General features: G+C 51.6%; 4 protein-coding genes across 4 annotated transcripts; all 4 read left to right on the top strand.

Annotated features, from left to right (window-relative positions):
- Window positions 1-4,306: 4,306 nt before the first annotated feature.
- Window positions 4,307-5,371, top strand: S100A3 (S100 calcium binding protein A3). The gene is made up of 2 exons (XM_079112605.1): window positions 4,307-4,613; window positions 5,045-5,371. The coding sequence occupies exons 1-2, from the start codon at window positions 4,473-4,475 to the stop codon at window positions 5,207-5,209; spliced, it is 306 nt and encodes a 101-aa protein (XP_078968731.1). The 5' UTR covers window positions 4,307-4,472; the 3' UTR covers window positions 5,210-5,371.
- Window positions 5,372-6,726: 1,355 nt separating this feature from the next.
- S100A4 (S100 calcium binding protein A4) lies at window positions 6,727-9,171 on the top strand. Its single transcript, XM_079112587.1, has 3 exons — window positions 6,727-6,882; window positions 7,827-7,982; window positions 8,881-9,171. The coding sequence occupies exons 2-3, from the start codon at window positions 7,842-7,844 to the stop codon at window positions 9,043-9,045; spliced, it is 306 nt and encodes a 101-aa protein (XP_078968713.1). The 5' UTR covers window positions 6,727-6,882; window positions 7,827-7,841; the 3' UTR covers window positions 9,046-9,171.
- A 3,230-nt stretch (window positions 9,172-12,401) lies between these two features.
- Window positions 12,402-15,712, top strand: S100A5 (S100 calcium binding protein A5). Its single transcript, XM_079128678.1, has 2 exons — window positions 12,402-12,805; window positions 15,008-15,712. Exons 1-2 carry the CDS (start codon window positions 12,518-12,520, stop codon window positions 15,149-15,151), a joined length of 432 nt encoding a protein of 143 aa, XP_078984804.1. The 5' UTR covers window positions 12,402-12,517; the 3' UTR covers window positions 15,152-15,712.
- Window positions 15,713-16,446: 734 nt separating this feature from the next.
- Window positions 16,447-17,929, top strand: S100A6 (S100 calcium binding protein A6). Its single transcript, XM_079152705.1, has 3 exons — window positions 16,447-16,565; window positions 17,226-17,384; window positions 17,693-17,929. The coding sequence occupies exons 2-3, from the start codon at window positions 17,247-17,249 to the stop codon at window positions 17,831-17,833; spliced, it is 279 nt and encodes a 92-aa protein (XP_079008831.1). The 5' UTR covers window positions 16,447-16,565; window positions 17,226-17,246; the 3' UTR covers window positions 17,834-17,929.
- Window positions 17,930-18,385: the final 456 nt, after the last annotated feature.

The raw sequence follows: 18,385 nt of genomic DNA, 5'->3' as shown, positions 1-18,385 counted from the left end.
GTGATACAAAGCACTTTCACATTGGATTCTTCTTCTTCTCCTCCTTCTTTTTTTCTGCATTGGGAATTGAACCCAGGGGCGCTTTACTACTGATCTACATCTCCCAGCAGCACCCCTCCCCACCCTTTTTGGTATGGGGATTGAACCCAGGGATGTTTACCATCGAACCACATCCCTCGCTCTTTTTATTTTTTATTTTGATACAGGGTCTCACTGAGTTGCTGAGGCTGGCTTTGAACTTATGACCTCTTGCCTCGGCCTCCTGAGACACTGGCATTACAGGTGTGTGCCACCACACTTGGCCCCTTTTTGTTTCTTGAGTCAGTCTCACTAAGTTGCCCAGCTGACCTTGAACTTGTGGTCTGCCTGCCTTAGCTTCCCAATTTGCTGGACCATGACCAGCTTCATATTAGATTTGTGAGGCAGAAATCTTCTGAATCCATTTCAGAGGTAAAGAAATTAGTGCCCTAAAAAGGTAAAGACACAATATGCAAGGTTAGTTGGTGGAGCTTGGAATGAGGATCTGGCTAAGGGCTCTTTCCATGACTGTCTTCCAATTCCCACGTGTCTGTACCCAGACCACCCTGTTTCCCCTGTTGCTCCTCAGGAGTCTTCTTCCAGAGTGAGTTCCTGCCCCCTCTGCAGTCTCTAGCTTCTCCCAGCTCTTTTCCAGTGGACAAACACAGTATTTTATCCCTGGGCGGGGGCAGCCATGTCCAGCAACACTAAAGGCTGATGGATAAGTCCATGGACTTGGGAGTCAGGCTTCTGGCCTCTTCCCTGACCATACATCTAAGGCAGCCTTTCACCAACACCATTTTCTTTCTCTTAACCCTGTTTTATTTTCCCTCATAACATTATATCACCAGTCTATTAAACATTCATTTGTTACTGCCTATTTCCCCCACGAGACTCATCTTCCTGGAGCAGAGACTGAATCTCTTTTGTTTATGGTATGCTGCCAATGCCTAGAACAGATGCCTCTAAATATTTGCATGAACAATGGATGGCTCCTGAGTTTGCCACTCACTTGTTACGTGGCCTTGGGCAAGCTAACCCCTCTTGGTTAACACTAACAGGTCCTTTCTATGTGCTAGGCAACTATTTATTCCATGAACTTTGAATTTATTAAGTCATTTAAGCTTCACAACAACCTTATGAGTAGTTACTATTATTATCCTCCGTCATTGATAGAGGAAGTTCCAGGAGCATAAGTGACCTATTTTAGAGGGGGAAATAAGTGATTGACCTAGAACCAAATTAATTGCTGGCTCAATATGGCTCCCGCTTCTGAGGCATGATTGTCTTCTGTCCTTTTCCCCTTGTTCCCCATAACTTCTTGCCTATAAAACAGGGTTAATCACAGCTTTTCCTTCTCTTCTGCCTCCATTGCCTGTTCCTGTCCCCAATAAGGGTGGAGGCCTCAAGGAGGTGATGACCCAGGCAAGACTGTGTGCTGGGCCCAGGGTGAGGTCAAGGTTTCGTTAGCTCTCAGGCTGCCTCTGTGGGCATGAATATGTCTTCACTGTCCTGGTTGTCTTCTCCTGGCCCCCACTCCTACTTCTCTTTCTGTGAAACAGGGAAGCTTAGGGATAGAGGGAGAATAGATACCTGACATGAAAGGATTTCCATTTCTGGTCATAAGGTGGTCTACTCCAGTAAAACAAAACAAAACAAAACAAAAACTCCAGGGAATTCTGGACAGAATTAAAATACTCTATTTTTTCAAAGCATCAAAGAACCAACAAGGCAGGAAGGAATGAGTAGGTCAAAATCTAAGTGAAAGCAGAATCTGGAGGTGTACAGGGCACCAGGGTCCCTCATGTCCTGAAGGCGTTGGCCAAGCCAAACAAAATCTGGGATTTGGTGGTTTCAGGAGTGAGGAAGAGGGAAGGTGAAGCCTGGGGTTCAACTGAGGAGGCAGCACAACTGAAAGACACCCCCACATAACACTGGAACCCTAAAGGGCTACATGCTTAAACTAGAAGGCAGAGAAACCTTACAAACTCCCCTAAGGACTGCCAAGAAAAGTTGCCGAAGTGCTGAACAGAGCAAAACAACTCCTAAGAAACTCCAGAAGGAACTCCAGCCAAACTAGCTTTCATGAGTCTTAGGCCCAAATTCATTCGCATCACTTGGGATGGAGGGGCAAGAAAACTCAAGCCCAGACTGCTGGAAGCACCCCCTAAGAGGAACACACCTTCCATGACGGCCTTGTAGACAGCCTACAAGAATTTCTTCCAGGGAAGCAAGCGGTTCATAGCCCACAGCAATCGAGCTCCAAAGTGATCTAGAGGTCAGGCAAAGAGGTGTCTCATCGGCCTGTCTCTTCTCATCTGTAAATGGGGGTTTCACCAGATGGTTTCCAAGGCTCCTCCCTGCATGGAACCTCTGGTGTACAACCTAGAAGAGGCTAACATGTGTCCCCACTTTGTATGCTGGGTGCATCTTCCGAGTGAAGAGGGATGTGATGGATTAGCTCAGCCGGTTGTTTTGTAGGCACGCTGGAAGGACGCGGGCAGGAGGCTGTCCCCAGTTCCCACTCTGGGGGAGGGTGGGGGGGTGAATGGGGAGTGGTGTTTGAGGCCCGGAGTGGGCCTTTGATGTGTGCGTGGATAGGTGGGCGGGTGGGCCTGTAATAGGGAGTGCTGGGGGAAGCATGCAGGTGAGCCCCTGGGGGCAGCCTTCGCACTGACCTACTTGGGACTCCCATAATTACTGCCCTCATTCCTTGGGAAGCTACAAATAGGGATGCCCTGTCTCTAGGCTCCTGGAACTGAAACGCCAATACCTGTGGTGAGTGGTGGCCCCTTGGGATGTTCCCTGGGTTGGGTGTTAGGGCAGCTCAGGGGGGACCCCCAATAGCCAGCCTGTCTCCTGACTCAGTGTCTGGGCATGGGGTGCAGAGACAGGACCAAAGCAGATGATGGGGTGAGGGAAGTCATATATGGTGGGTTCAAGGATTCTCCTATATAATGAAGGGCTCCTGGGAAGTTTGGGCTTGTGTGTATGTGTGCAGAACTGAGATATGGTTCTAGGATGGGGGCAGCGGGCTAAAAGTTCTGGTGTTGTCTTTAGTTGGCTCCTTGCCCTCTCTCCTTGCTTCCTTGCTTCATTCCTGGGGATGGGTTAGGACAAGCCAGAGCTGTAGGAAAAGATTCCTGCCAGTCTCCAGGCCCTGAGCTTCTGAAACAGTAACAGAGGTGGTGCCAGGCAGGCTGGCAGGAACCCAGAAGGGCATGCTGTGCACCTCTGAGGATCCTGACTCCCGGGACCTGGCCCTTTCCTCTGCAGGGAACATGGACACCTTGCTCTAACCTTGGGCTGTCACAAGGAATTAGGCCCCAGCAGTCCTTGAACTCCAGCCCCCTACTTCCCTGCCAGTCACAGTCAAGTTGGCCATTTGCCCCAGCGGAAGGGGAATGGCTGGGGAGAGAGTATTGGTCCTGGTTGTCCTGTGTTGCAGGACTCCCGTCCCCTGGGGGAGCAGGAGTGAGTCATTGGGCTCACATGGAAACAACTCGCCTTCTTGGCCGCCCAGGGTTTCCCTAGGCTGTAGTACTTATCCTGGAAGGGCATGGAAGGGGACAGTGGAATTTGGGGAAGGTGAGCAATTCCAGGAAAGCTTCCCCTCCATCAAAACTGAGTCTTCTATCTCAAGACCCCCAGGGGTCCAGAGGATGGCCTCCACATGAGGCAGGTCACAGACTGGTAAATCCCTGAGCTGGCCAACTCTCCAGAGACCATCCAGTTCATATTCCTGACTAGGCCTGTGAGGTGGGATTAAACCCACTTTACAGATAAGGCGTCTGAGATCCAGAAAGAGAAATGGCTCACTCAGGGTTGCACAGCTGGCAGAGGCAGAGGATCCCAGTTTTTCTGTGGACTGCAGTTTCCTTGAGTTCAGGGCAGGAGTCAGGAGGCGGTGGGGGGTTCCTCTCAGACTGGACCCTCCCTGTCAATGCCCAGCTTCCCCAAGGGCCTGAGGGCAAGGACCTCCCATACAAATTCTTTCAGGAAGGGACTCTGGGGTCCTGAAAGGGAAGAGGACTTTAGGGTCTGAGAGCTGCTTCTCATGGGTGATGCCAAGCAGGGGACTGAGCCATTTCTGTGTATTGTGGGTCAGAAAAGGTGGGAGAGAGTCAGGGAGTCCTGAGGGAGCTCCACTATGGAGGTGGGGAGGGGTGGGGTGGGATAGTCTCTCCAGGAGGAGTTTGCACTGATGCTGGGGAAATGAGACTTTGTATAGGAAAATCACAAGGGAACAATGGAGAAGTGAACTAGCGTGGTCCAGGAGGGCTGGTCAGTGGAGGGAGAGCTCATGGGGCCTGAAGCCTGGGGGAGATTTCGACAGGAAACAGTCCCTGGGAAACACTGAGAGGAGTCCCTGGGAAACTCTGAGGGCAGAGGTGAGCAGAGGGGTTGGCCTGGCCTTTTGCTGCAAATCACATCCTTGTTCTGTGACAGTGAAGATGACCCGGCCACTGGAGCAGGCAGTAGCTGCCATCGTGTGCACCTTCCAGGAATATGCAGGGCGCTGTGGGGACAAGTACAAGCTCTGTCAGTCGGAGCTTAAGGAGTTGCTCCAGAAGGAGATGCCCACTTGGACCCCGGTGAGTGCTGGGCTGCTCCACCCTTCCCTGCCCAGCGGGAAGGCTCTGCTTGGACTTTGCAAAGATGGACCTGTGGACAAGCATGAGTGTAGGGCAGCAAGGGGGCAGAGGATAGACTTGGGGAGGAAGGGAACTGACACAGCATAAGCCTTGGTCTCCTCATCTGTAAAGTGGCAGTCACTCCTGCTACGTTGCAGGGTTTTGGGAGTATCCAGTGAAAGTTCAGTGGAGAATGCCTAAATCATAGCAGGCACATGGTACATGATCTGAGAAAGGTGGATAGAAACGGGTGTGTTCATTATCAGGACAGGTAGGCTGAGGTTGGTCCCCAGGAGAGTGTGGGTTGTGGAGGGAGGGAGGGAAGCGAGCAGAAGACTATTCTGCCTTCCTTATCCTGCTTCTCCATTCCTTCCCATCCTTCCCTTGCACAGACTGAGTTTCGAGAGTGTGATTACAATAAATTCATGAGTGTTTTGGACACCAACAAGGACTGCGAGGTGGACTTTGCGGAGTACGTGCGCTCACTCGCCTGCCTCTGTCTCTACTGCCATGAGTACTTCAAGGACTGCCGCCCAGAGCCCCCCTGTGCTGAGTAGCCTCCGCCCCAGAGCTGGTCCTGGGCATGTCTCCCGTGCTCTGCCTGTTCTCTCTCCTGTCACCCTTTCAATCTGGAATTGCCCAGATTCACCCATTTTACCCATAAGGCTCCGAGACTTTCCCAGGGATGCCCAGCTGGCGAGGGGTGGAGCAGCTCTCAGCCCCTGCTGCCTCCCTGCTGTGGAGGGGAGGGGGCGGGGTTCTGCTCTGAGGCCCTGGCCCAGCAGTGTGTGAATAAATGATACCCTGACGGGAAGGGCCTATTTAACTCCTAATAAAGAATTGGTGTCAGCTCGGTTTGGTTTGGTTTGATTCTACTGAGAGGACATGCTGGGCTTTGGGACAGAGTTCTGCTGAGCTCTTTGCTCCTCTCTGAACTTTTCCACTGGAGGAAGGAGGCTGAAGGCCAGAGTCAGAGCTCCCCACAGGCCCTGAGGGCAGTTTCAGATGCTGCAGATGCCCTGGTTTCAATGGTCTAGCAGGAGGGTTGGGGTCACTTCCATCCAGGGGATGCTGGGGAGTGTCCCCCTTTTCTTTCTCTTTCCAGCAGGAGGGGTGGGGTTGCTCCAATCCAGGGGATGCTGGGAAGTCTCCCTGCCTTTCTCTCTCACACATCTTTGAGGGAGCAGTCCCCATCTTGGGCTGTCAAAAAGGGAGTGGTCCCTGAGGACAGAACTGAGTTCTCATGACCGGATGTTCCGAGGAGGGTGGGGCCGTGGGGGGGTAGGGTGGGGCTGTGGGAGCCCAGAGGGCAGCACTAATAGGATTAGGGTGTCTGAGGTGTTTGCTCCCAGCCAGGGAGGCCTTCTCTGTATGGGAGGGGGAAGGTAATACTTTGAGGCAGACCCCACCCCTGAAACCACAGTCCCCCGAGGGCCTTAATGCCCACTTCTGACCATTATTCAATTCTGGACTTCATACCTATCCTGAGAGGTTAACCCATTTCTTGCCATTCCACCTCTAATTCCCCACCTGACTTGGATTCTTTATTTCTAACACCCATCCCAGTCTTAAATGGCCCCTCCTGACATCCTGTCTGAACCTTGCATCCATCCGAGTCCCCACGCCTCACTCCCATCCCCACTTTCCATCAGTACCTCCCCCAGGAGCTTTCCCATTGATGTCCTGGAGTGCTCCCAGTGGTCCTTCCTGAACTTGCCCCCCAAAACTTACACCATCACCATCATAGTTCAGGGAGGGGAAAAGAGCTGACTAAGCTGTCCCACAGCACCCACGGGGGCTCCCCTCCCAAGTTCCGGGGCAGTCACATTTCCAAGGCAATTCCCCACCTGTCACCCCCAGTGTGAGAAATTGCATCTCCTTTCCTATCTGTCTGGGGGAACTATCCCTCCCTGTCCCCCACATCTCAGGCACAGATTGCCCTTCCTTCCAACTCCCTAAAACTCAGGCTGAGTTGTGAACACTGGGTGGTACCCACCCTATCAGGGAAACTACTGGTGTATTCATTGCCCATCTGTGCCTTGGGGGCAGGACGCTTGGTTCCTGTCCTGGTGGAGGGGGCAGTGGCACTTACCACACCAGCCCACAGCAGGAGGGCAGTTTCCGCTCTCCCCCATCCCCTGCATGGGCAGGGCCTAGCTGGGTATAAATAGGTCAGCCCGCTGGGCTCTCCCCAAAGCTCTCTCCTCAGCATTTCCTCTCTCTTGGTCTGGTGAGTTGTGTTGGCCTGATTGGCAGGCAAGGGGTGTCAGAGGCTGAGGCTCGGAAGAAGAAGGGGAGAGTTGTGGGGGCCAGATGTACTAAATGGATCCAGATGTGAGATTCTGATGTGGAGGCTCTGTTGTGTGTGCGCACGAGAGTGTATGTGCGTGTGTGTGTGTGCTTGTATGCATCCATGAGTGTGTGAGAGAGTAAGAAAACAAAAAAGGGGTATAGGTGACTGGATGTGGGCTCTCAGAGAGCTTCTGAGAAGCCAGGGCTTGCTTGTGTGTGCTGTTGCCATAGTGTGTGTTGGGGTGTGTGACCCATGGATCAGCACGCTGGCTTGTGTTTTCTGGGTTGTGCAAGCTCATGTGTGCATGCACGCTCAGGTGTTGGAAGCAAAATGAAGGCACCTGTGGACTTTTGACCAGTAGTGTCCCATGAGCCTCTGCCTTGTACCCAGCAGCCCAGCCCCAAGAGAATTTGGCCTCCCTACCCTCTGCTTTCACCCCCACCCCTTCCACCTCCCCCTGTCCATCCCTACGCTGGGTGCTGGATGCTGGGTGCAGGGCACTAGGCAGTAGGCAGCTGGTTTTTTCCACTGTAGGCCCCTGGGCAGGCCTCCAGCAGCCGCACCCAGTGTTGGGAGGGAGAAGAATGGGCTGGGGCGGAGCACTTGTGGCTGAGCTGTGGGAGTGGATGGGCTGAGAGAGGGGTGGAAAAATGCTGTTAAGGCAAGGCTGGAGGGAGGCCCAGGAGCTTGCTGCCTGGATCTCCAGAACCATTGCCCAAAGCATGTACTTCCCACTGTGCATCCCTTCCCCACTAGGAGCTGAGCCTGCTCCTCCCTTGCGGGTGGAAGTAGTCTCAAGTATTCCTGGAAGGTGGAAGAGGAGCAGGGCACTATGAGTACATTGCTGGGGGTGCAGTGGGTAAGATGCCTCCTGCCCCCAGGTCCTGACTGCTGTCATGGCGTGCCCCCTGGAAAAGGCCTTGGATGTGATGGTGTCCACCTTCCATAAGTACTCTGGCAAAGAGGGTGACAAGTTCAAGCTCAACAAGGCAGAGCTAAAGGAGCTGCTGACTCGGGAGCTGCCCAGTTTCTTGGGGGTGAGTGGGTCCTCCTTGGGAGTGTGCCCCATGTGGGGCATTCCCAGGAGGAGGTAGACAGGTAGACAGCTGGTGTCTATCACTAGGTTGGCTAAATGGGGGCCAGAGAGTTTGTTTTGGCTGCTTGACCTAGGAACACAGTAAACATCCACCTACCTCTTGCTGGTCCCCAGCAGGAAGAGGGCTGAGAATGAATCAGTAGGTCACAGGTTGGACTCTACAGACATTTTGCTCACTTTACTGAAGGGAAAACTAAGTCTCAAAGAGTTAAGCGACTTCTCAAGGAAGTTCTTTCCAAAATTGCAATCCAGACCTGTGCACGCCTATAATCCCAGTGATTTGGGAGGCTGAGGCAAGAAGGTCTCAAATTCAAGGCCAGTCTGGGCAACTTAGTGAGACCCTGTCTCAAAAAATTAAAAAGGGGTGGGGATGTAGCCCAGTTGTAGAGCACACCCCTGGGTTCAATCCCCAGTACAAAAAAAACAAAAAACAAAAAACAAAACAAAACAAAAAACCAACAACAACAACAACAACAACAACAAAAAAAAAAAAAAAAAAAGAACAACAACAACAACAAAAAAAACTGGGATCTAGACCAGGACTATCTGACTCTTGCCACCCCAACAATGGGTGATGTTCAAGTTTCTATTTGTGAAGACATAATTAAGGAGATACACACACACCTATGGACTTCTCCCACTTTTGTGACCATCTAATTGACTCATTAGAACAATCTTGGGTGAAAGTGGTTCCCTCATTTCCCAGTTGCACCAGATACTCCCAACTCTTCATCCAAGGAGCACCCTTCTCCACCCCAGTCTGGAGGTAGAAGCCTGGTCTAGTCTTGGCTCTATCCCCTGGGCTTCTGTTTTCTACCTGTAGCCTTTCCTCCCTCTAGAAAAGAACAGATGAAGCTGCATTCCAGAAGCTGATGAGCAACTTGGACAGCAACAGGGACAACGAAGTGGACTTCCAGGAGTACTGCGTCTTCCTGTCCTGCATTGCCATGATGTGCAATGAATTCTTTGAAGGTTTCCCTGATAAGCAACCCCGGAAGAAGTAAAGGTTCCTCAGATGCAGCTGGGGGGTGGGGGGATCTGCCAAAGAGGTCTTCCAGGTTGGCAGATGAATTCATTCCATGGTGCATAATGCTGAGCAAGTTCAATAAACAACTATCTGGAAGCTATAAGGCTGATGATCTGAGAGATTCGGCAGTGTGGGTTGGGGGCTGAGGGATGTCATGTGGTGGTGGAGGGGAGTACTGGGAATTGAAATGCAGTTTAGTGAAGATTGGGGAGGAATGTAGGGTGACAGAGGGGTGCGTGTGTGCATGTGCGTGTGCGTGCATGTGCAACAGAGTGGATGCTGGGTTGGGCGGAGGCAGGGAAAGGGACCACCAGAGGTTGGAAAACCCCAGCCATGGGATCTTAGCCTGCCCACTACCCCTCCCACTCAAACTGAGGCTGGGATGGAATTGAAGGTCACATCTGCTCCTGGTTGGGGTCTGGAGGGAAGACAATAGGGCTGATTCACAGGGAGGGACTTGTGAGGTGAGTGGGATGGAGGGGGGTGCTGGTACTAAGTCCTGACATTAATCGTCCAGGCCCCGTCCTATTATCCCTTCTACTCCATAGGTTTCAAACTACTGGAAAGGATTATTTCTTTCCTGTCGATGGTTGGATCAGGGAGGGCAATGTGAAAAGAGACTGTAATGGTGTGAGAATATAGTAATTCTCTAACCCTCTGTATTGCCCCCAAAGCGTCTGAGAAGGGATGAGATCTGTTTTCATGCTTCTTCATAGACGGACAAGGGACCTCAGAAGGGATGAGTGGGACGGTGACTGGGTAGGAGTGAGGGAGATGATGGGGAGATGACCATAGTTTTAGAGACAAAATTCCAGACAGATGATCTGAAGAATAAAATTGAGATCTCCCTCCCCATCAAAAGAGGCATGATGTTGCTTTTGCTTTCCCTTAGGGTAGGTTAAAGGCCAGTGACTCCAGGGTACAGTCAGTGGGATTAAAGTTAGACTTCAAAGCTATTTCTGGATGATATGGGGACTTTTAAGGAAGGGGTGCATGAGGTCCAGCCCAGAGGCTGGAGGGTTTGGTTCCTTTGACCTCTCAAGCTTCCCTTCTAATCACACTGGGCTTTTCTCTCCAACTTCAGAGGAGTGTGGTAGGTGACTCAGATGTTCCCTTGGAGTTTGACTACAGAGACTGGTCCAGGAAAAATCGCCTCCTCCCCTTCTCACTCCTAGTCAATCTGCCATCTTTCATGGGAGTGCCCTCCCCTGAGCCTCCTCCTGCATCTTTTCTACTTTGGAAACTCCTGTTGCTTAGCAACCAGTCCCTGCTGCCTCACTAGCCTTGCGCTGGGGGGGGGTGGTGTAGGGGGCAGCAGGAAGATCCAGGCGGCTAGGGTGGAACTGCAGCAGTGGTGGTACTAAGCCCCTAACCCATTCTGTTATATTCAGTTAGCTTGGTGATAGCACATCATCTGAATGTCCCTGGAATATAGGCAACTCTCCCTAGACATTCACCCCATCCATGACTGCAACCCTGAACCGGGACCCCTTCCTCTATCCACAGTCCCTTCTCATCAAAAGGTGCTGACTGTTCCCTGGTCCCCTCCCAATCCCTGATTCTTAGTCCTCCATGCCAAGAGTTTCCAACAATTCTTTCCCATGAATAATTTCCTATGAGTTTAAAAGAAATCATAATTTAAAAGCCCTTTAAAATCTTTGGCTTATTGGGAGCAATGGCACATGCCTGTAATCCCAGTGGTTTGGGAGGCTGAGGCAGAAGAATCGCAAGTTCAAAGCCAGTCCTCGCAAAAGCTAAGTGCTAAGTGACTCAGAGACCCTGTCTCTAAATAAAATACAAAATAGAGCTGGGGATGTGGCTCAGTAGTTGAGTGCCCCTGAGTTCAATCCTGGTACCCCATCTCCTCTTAAAAAAGACTGGGGATGTAATTCAGTGTAAAACACCTAGGTTCAATTTCCAGTTTAAAAACAACAACAACAAACAACAAAAAACAAATAAAACCTTGGCTCCATGCTAGTTAATGATCCTGACTGTATGCTTGGCAGGAAATACCTCCTCCACTGATAGTCGGGAATCTCCAGGTGTCTCCTCTGCTCTTGGAGTGGGTGGTAGGATGGGTTCCAATGCGGAGAGTTGCCCTAGGACTTGGGAGATACTTTGTATTCGGCTCATACCTCCTAGGGTTTTTGTTTCCAGAACAGCCTGACTCTCCCTCTTCTGCCTATTGCTCCATCAGATGGTGAGTTCTGGATTTGGTTAGAAAAATGAAATTTCTGGAACTGTACATATGTGTGCCATGGTGAACTCCATGTGCCCCCTACCTGCCCCCAAATCTGTAAACAAGGAAGGCAAAATTTGCAGAAGGGGCTTCTCCCCAGCCCTGTCCCAGGAGGCTTTGTTGGGCGTTCTCATGTCCCTGACCCCTTCTCATTGGCCCTGTTCTCCCTGATCTCCCGAGCCCTGGGAGCAAGGGAATAAAGGCAGAGAGCAGGGGAAGGGAGGCTGCTGCCGCTGCTTGGACTCTTTGGGTTTGTGTCCTCCTTGGTGAGTCCTTCCTTCTGATCTCCCTGTTCATCTCTGCCTGCCTAAGCTGGATGATGGGGTTATAGGGTGACAAGCCACGGAGCCCTCCACAAGGAAAGCCTGGCCATGCAAGTGGGTGTTTGCTTAGGGAGGAGAGGAGAGTATTTGGAATTGCGACTATAATCACGTTCTGGCTGAGGCTCCTGGAGATGGGAGAAGCTGAGGATTTTGGGTGGTGGGAGATGAAAGATGGGTCCAGCTCAAGAATTTCAGGGTGGGCTTTGGGCTGGAGGTAAGAGCCAGCAAATTCATCCTCCTGGCTAAGGATTCTCCCCAAGATCTGCCTGCATTGCTCAAGTTCCGTGGGTAGGGCCTCCTCCCTCCCTAGGGGAAGTGGTTTTCAAGTCTGAGTTGCAGAAGCTCCAGCTACCTCTTGGTGGGACGACTGTGCTGACAGAATCAAGGCTCTCATTCAAACCCGACCTCTAGATTCAGAACTCAGAAAGATACTGGAGATGTCAATAGTCCTCTGCCTTCCATGCCTCCTAGTCTATGGGCGCAGTACTCTGGGCAGGAGACTGGAGGTCAGATGGGCAAGTCCAAGCACCTCTTTCCTGCTTCCTGTTAACAACTTCCAGCCCCCAGCTCCCTCTGATCCCTGGACTCTCTTTGCCCTGTCCCCCTACCTTTGTAATGAGACATTCCTTGATATCAGATGATTCAGGCACTGGAGGAAGGAAGTAAAACCAGTGCTAGAGCTGCAAAGGGCAGAGAAAAAAATCCTGATCCTCTCTCTGTTCTGCTATCTGTGACTAGTTCTTTTGGGGAGGTCATCCTGTCCTCTTTCTGTCCCTAGACCCCTTTGTCAACATCTCCCTAGTGGAGGAGTCTCCAGTTTCCTCATTGCACTGGTTGCTTCAGTGTTTGCCTTGGACTCATTATAATATATATGTGTCCTTTTGGTGATGGAATTTGGTCTCATCATGCGTTCCAGTCCCCAGTCCTTTGAGGAAGGGGCTTTGGGTGGGCCAGTGATGATGATGGTGGGGCACAGAATGTCTGATTTCCTGAGGACTGTGACTTCTTCTCTCCCCACTCCGAGCTGCAACACTGTGATGGAGACTCCACTTGAGAAGGCCCTGACCACTATGGTCACCACATTCCACAAATATTCGGGGAGAGAGGGTAGCAAGCTGACCCTGAGTAGGAAGGAACTAAAGGAGTTGATCAAGAAGGAGCTGAGTCTTGGGGAGGTAGGTGACCATTCCTTCATCCCCCTTAAAGTCTGAGTGGTCCCTTTGGGGGTTACAAATCTGCCCTGGGGTACTCAGGTCTAAGCCAGGGGCAGGGATGGCTGAAAGGCCAAAGACAGAAGGAAGAGGGTAGACTTCTCAAGCTAACAGAGTTGTAGATCTCTGCTGGGGGATGAGTTAGGACTCGCTGAGCAGAAGGGCTGTTTCTGGGGTGCACTGAAATATAAAATCATAGGCTGATCCTGTCTTGATGGTGGGGCCAGGTTGTCACAGGAGTGGTGGAGCCTGTGCTAGGAATCCTGTAGGGGTGAAAGGACCCAGATATCTAGCTCAAAGTAGGGAACATGCCTGATTCTTTTTGATGTGCCTGGTACAGTCATGGCTCTCAAATGGTGCTGGCATGCAAATTAAAGGTTAATTTGTGAACACAGGGTAGGAAGGATGTAGAACTGATTATTATCAGATGCAGATAGTAGAAGGGAGGTGACTGACAGAGGGGAAGCCCATGAGGTAGACATTATATTATTTTTACAGCTAAAAAAAAAAAAACACGAGGCTGAGGCTGGTTGTGGTGGCTCATGCCTGTAATCCCAGAGACTTAGGAGGTCGAGGCAGGAAGATCACAAGTTCAAGATCAGCTTGGACAACTTAGTGAGACTGTCTCAAAATAAAAAAATAAAAAGGGCTGGGATGTACTTTAGTGGTAGAGCACCCCTGATGTTTAATCCCTAGTACCACGCAGGGGAGGAATAAAAAATCAAGGCTTAGATACATTACAGAACTTGTCCAGTGAGAGGCTGAGCTGCAATTCCTGGCCAGTCCTGTGCATTACCCTCCCTTTTTCCTTTACAATTTGATCTGGAGGCAGGGGAATCTTCTGTCACATCCTGAACTCTGGTGGGTGCCCAGAGAGAAGTTCCCTAGAGTGTGCCCCATGGGCAGAAGATGAAGCAGGGACAGGTGTCCCCAATCTGCTCTCTGGCCTTCCTGCCTGGTTCACACCATCCTGGAGTTAATGAGGGCAGAGGGAGGGGCTACCAGCTCATCAGAGGCTAATTACTGGGGGACAGAGTCCCAGGGGAGGGCCTAACAGGAGCCCAGAGAAGAACTAGGATCCTGTTACAAAGAAGCAGTTTCCATCTTCACATGTCCCGACATCCTGTATCGTAGGAAGATCTGGAGATGAGAGCAATGACAGGGGAAGACTGGATCTGCCTGTCTGTAGTTTCTTCCTGTTCTACCCGAAGGGCTCTGTCTCCATCCTCTTGGTGGAACCAAGTTGAAGGGACAGGGACCCAGTGCTAGGCTGAGCTTCATTCAGCTCTCCTACAGGGAGGGCACAGAATGACTTCTTAGCTTCAAGGTACTGTTTTCATAGAGACAGAGTACCTGCCAGGTGCACCTGTAATCCCAGCAACTTGGGTAACTTAGTGAGATCCTGTCTGAAAATAAAAAAGGGATGGGATGTAGCACAGTGGTATAGCACACCTAGGTTCAATCCTAGTATGGTAAAACAAACAAACAAACAAACAACAAACAACAAACAAACAACTCCCCAAAACAAACAGGGCAGAATAGTCTGAGTCTTGGATGATGCTCAGTGCCACATAACCCTTAAGCTGTTTTTTATTAGGTGTTGGCATGTGGATGATGATCATAATTTTTGCATTACCAGGAATTGGACTCAGGGGTACTATATTACTGAGCTACATTTCCAGCCCTTTTTTATTTTAAGACATGGTCTTTTAAGTTGCCCAGCCTAGCCTCAAACTTGTGACCCTCTTGCCTCAGACTCCAGAGTAGCTGGGATTACAGGGCTATGCCACCATGCCTTGCTATTCCTTTGTTCTTATTTTTTGCAGTGCTGGGGGTCAAACCCAGGCCCTCAAACATGTTAGGCAAGTGCTCCACCACTAAGCTACATTCCCAGCCTTAGGTTATCACTTCTCTAATAGGGGAAGGTGTGGAGGAAGGAGAGACTAGGCTAGCTTTATTTTTAGCATTTATTTGGAGTCAGGAGTCAGGTCACTGATCTCTAACTGAGGCCAGGCCCTGAGCCAGGTGTGGGTTGGGGGGCAGACTTTGGGAATCAGGATGTACATGGGGTGCTAACTTCGCTGGGGATCACACTGATGGTGCCTTGCATAGTAGAGCAGGGCAGGGAGGGGTTTCTGAGCTGACTCTCCACCTGGCCCCTTGCAGAAGATGAAAGAGAGCAGCATTGATGACCTGATGAAGAGCCTGGACAAAAACAGTGACCAGGAGATTGACTTCAAGGAGTACTCGGTGTTCCTGACCACGCTGTGCATGGCCTACAATGACTTCTTCCTGGAGGACAACAAATGACTGGGGGTCCCCTCTGCCCTCACTGTTTGCCATGGCTGCTGATCTCTCCAGCTCCTTCGATAACCCTCTGTGACCCCTGACCCTCCTCTTCCTTCCAGATGAACTCTTCCAGCAGAGGCAATAAAGATTTTCCATTCCAAGTGTTTGGAGGCTAGTTTTGAAGGTGTCTTGTCCACTGTGGTGGGAGTAGGTAAAGGCAAGTAGATGTTCTCCTTTACTGAGTTGAGACAGTCTCTGGGTGTTAGAGTTCTGGGCTCCCAGCCCACTCGCTGTCCTTCAGTGTGAATGTCATTGAGCTTGTCCTGTCTTAGTTTTGCTCTCCTGAAAAACGGGGAGGATTTTCATGCTTCTCTGCAGGCTGCAAAGAAGCAGAGAAAGCAATAGGGAAAGTACTTTGAGAGTGAAGAGGCCTGAGTGACTAGGGTGTGGCTCAGAGGGCAGGGATGGCAATGGGTTCTGACTTGTGGCTAGCTCATGGGAGGCCATCTGACAGCATTGGTAAGCAGGGGCAGTCTGGCTCCACTCCTGTCCCCTTTCCCTCTCCTGCATCCCCCCTCAGCAGCATCCCTCCCCTGCCCCAATTGTCTCTGGAGGCTAATGCTTTCTTCTCCCTCCACCTCCCCCACTCTAGATTTTTTTTTTTCTCAAGAGAGGATCTGAAAAACTTTTCACTCAAGGGTGAATAACTAATGAGGCTTGCAGGACTTGGCTCAGGCGGGTGTGCACATTAATGTGAAAGGCAGTTCTAAGAGTGGAATTCCAGGCAGTTGGGGGGATGTTGATATTGAGAGGAATTTGTTGTTGGTGGGGGATGGGTGGTCTAGAGTCTCTGAATCATATCTTGTACGCCACAGGCTGCTCCCTCTCCTTCATCTAGATTTGACCCTGGAGGACAAATTCTAGATTTGTCTGGGAGGACACCAGTCTTTTCTGAGATTCTCCCTCCCCTTCCCCATATTATCGCTACTTTAGGGCCACATTCAAGCACTGGCAGGTAGGTAGCTGAGGAAGATGCAGGAATGACCGCGGCCACTGCCTCCCCGGGACCTGCCTCTCCGTGCCGTGCCATAGATCACTTAGAGCAAAATGAACTATGAAAATTTGGGGGAAACTCGATGTCACCAGGCCGGCAGTGATCTCCCTTAGATACCCTCGTCCTGCCACTAGGCTTTCTCAATCCTGTCCAACCCCGAACAGCCCTGGGGCAGAGGCGTGGAAAGTGGAGGGGGGATCTGGGTGTGTGTGCTGTGTAAGCCGAGGGCGCGGGGTGGGGCTGGGGCGGGACGTGGGCGGGTGGGGTGGGTTGTCCCCGGAGCCAGCCTCCCGGATACTGGCTGGCCGCTATAAGGCCAGCGGGACCGCGACACAGCCCATCCCCTCACTGCTCCCTTCAGGCTTTGCTGCTTCGGTTGTGGTGAGTTCTCGCCAGGGCAGCCTGGGGGTCCTTCTGGGACGGGTTCGCATTTGGGCCGGCCGTCCCCGCCCCGGCCAGCTAACCCTTGCCTTGGACCGGCTGGTGGACTCCGCGGGCGGTCCCGTCGGGATTTAGCTGGGACCCAGTCTGCGGTGCTCCGGGGCCAGAAGAAGAGCTAGAGGAAGGGCAGGCTGTGCCAGGCAGGCCCAGGGCTAGGCGTCCCAGTGGGGCGGCTCCCCAGTGTGCTTTTCTGGGGTGCGGAGGGTGTGTCCTGGGTGTGTCATTGCTTCAGTGTGTGGCCCTTCGAGGTGTGAGTGCAGCCTCCATCCCCTCCCCTGCCTCCAGTCATACTCCCCAACTTTTTCTGAAAGCCCTGGAGAATAGTCCTCAACCTGCCCAAAACTATTGGCCCTGTTTGCTCCTTAGAACCTTGAATCATCTCTATTCCTTAGCTCTGGCCCCTTGGGGCACTGTTCCCCAGGCCTCAGACTGCCCCAACCTCTCCTTTAAGCCCTGGGCTGCTTCCTGATGCCACCTGTGTGTGGCCTGAGGCTAGGTGGTTCAGGTGGGTAATGGGAGGTAGTGGGGACAGAGCTCTTGGGGTGTGGTGAGCAAGAAGTTCTTGCTGCTCATGACACTAACCAGTCCTTCTGTCACCAGCTCTAAGTCCAGCTCTCAGACATGGCATGCCCCCTGGATCAGGCCATTGGCCTTCTCGTGGCCATCTTCCACAAGTACTCTGGCAGGGAGGGTGACAAGAGCACTCTGAGCAAGAAGGAGCTGAAGGAACTGATCCAGAAAGAGCTCTCCATTGGCTCCGTGAGTACCCTCCTCCCAGGCCCCTCTTCCTACCTCTTGGCCTGCTGACTCACATTTACTTGCACTCCAGGCCCCTGGCCCACTTGCCTTACTGAGATCCATTCTTTCCTGGGGGTGGAGATATTCTTATCCTGGTGTTCATTCCCCGAGAGGAGGAGCAGGGACTAAAGAGAAGTAAAGCCAAGCTGAACCCAAGGTGGATGTCCATGAGCAGAGCCACTTGTATGAGGGAGCCAACTGGGAGGGGGAAAAGGAGAGAATCTAGGGTGTTCATCCTTGAGTCTGGACTTTCCATTCTAACACATTAGAAGCTGCAGGATGCTGAAATTTCAAGGCTGATGGAAGACCTGGACCGGAACAAGGACCAGGAGGTGAACTTTCAGGAGTATGTCACCTTCCTAGGGGCCTTGGCTTTGATCTACAATGATGCCCTCAAGGACTACAAATAAATTGGGAAGCTGGATATGCCCTTTGGGGGCTTGTCCGAGTCAAATCCAGTGGTGGGTAATTGTACAATAAATTTTTTTTTGTTATTGTTGAGTCTACTCTTGTGTCATGGCTTTCCAATGATTTCTGATTTCTCCTTGGCCTGGCTGTACCAGCCATCAGAAAGTCTGCTTCATCGTCAACCTCTGGACTGACTCGCTGGGGATCTGCCCTGGTAAAGCTGTTGCTAGCTCATAAGGAGACTTTCTGCGAATTAGAAAAGATGCCCCATCTTGGGGGAGCCATCTTAAGGAAGGCTCAAATGGTTTCCAGCAGAGTTCCGGGATGAGACTGGAGACTGGTGTCTGGGCTGTGTTGTGAGGGGCTTTGGGGTCCCTAGAAGTGGGGGAAAGATAGTTCTAACAGCTCCCTGAAGAGGTGTTTCGCTCTGGATGTGGTGAGAGGGGGATTGCTGTATGGGATCCAGGGTGGGGCCGATCTACTCGCTCACCACAGTGAGGTGGGGTGTATCTGGCACCTCTGAGATGCCCAGATCCTGGTCTGAGGTGTTTTCT

Source organism: Sciurus vulgaris (assembly GCF_902686455.1).
Source record: "Sciurus vulgaris genome assembly, chromosome: 1".
Taxonomy (NCBI): Eukaryota; Metazoa; Chordata; class Mammalia; order Rodentia; family Sciuridae; genus Sciurus; species Sciurus vulgaris.
The sequence above is the reverse complement of the archived record's forward strand: the minus strand, read 5'-3'. Positions and strand labels throughout refer to the sequence as shown.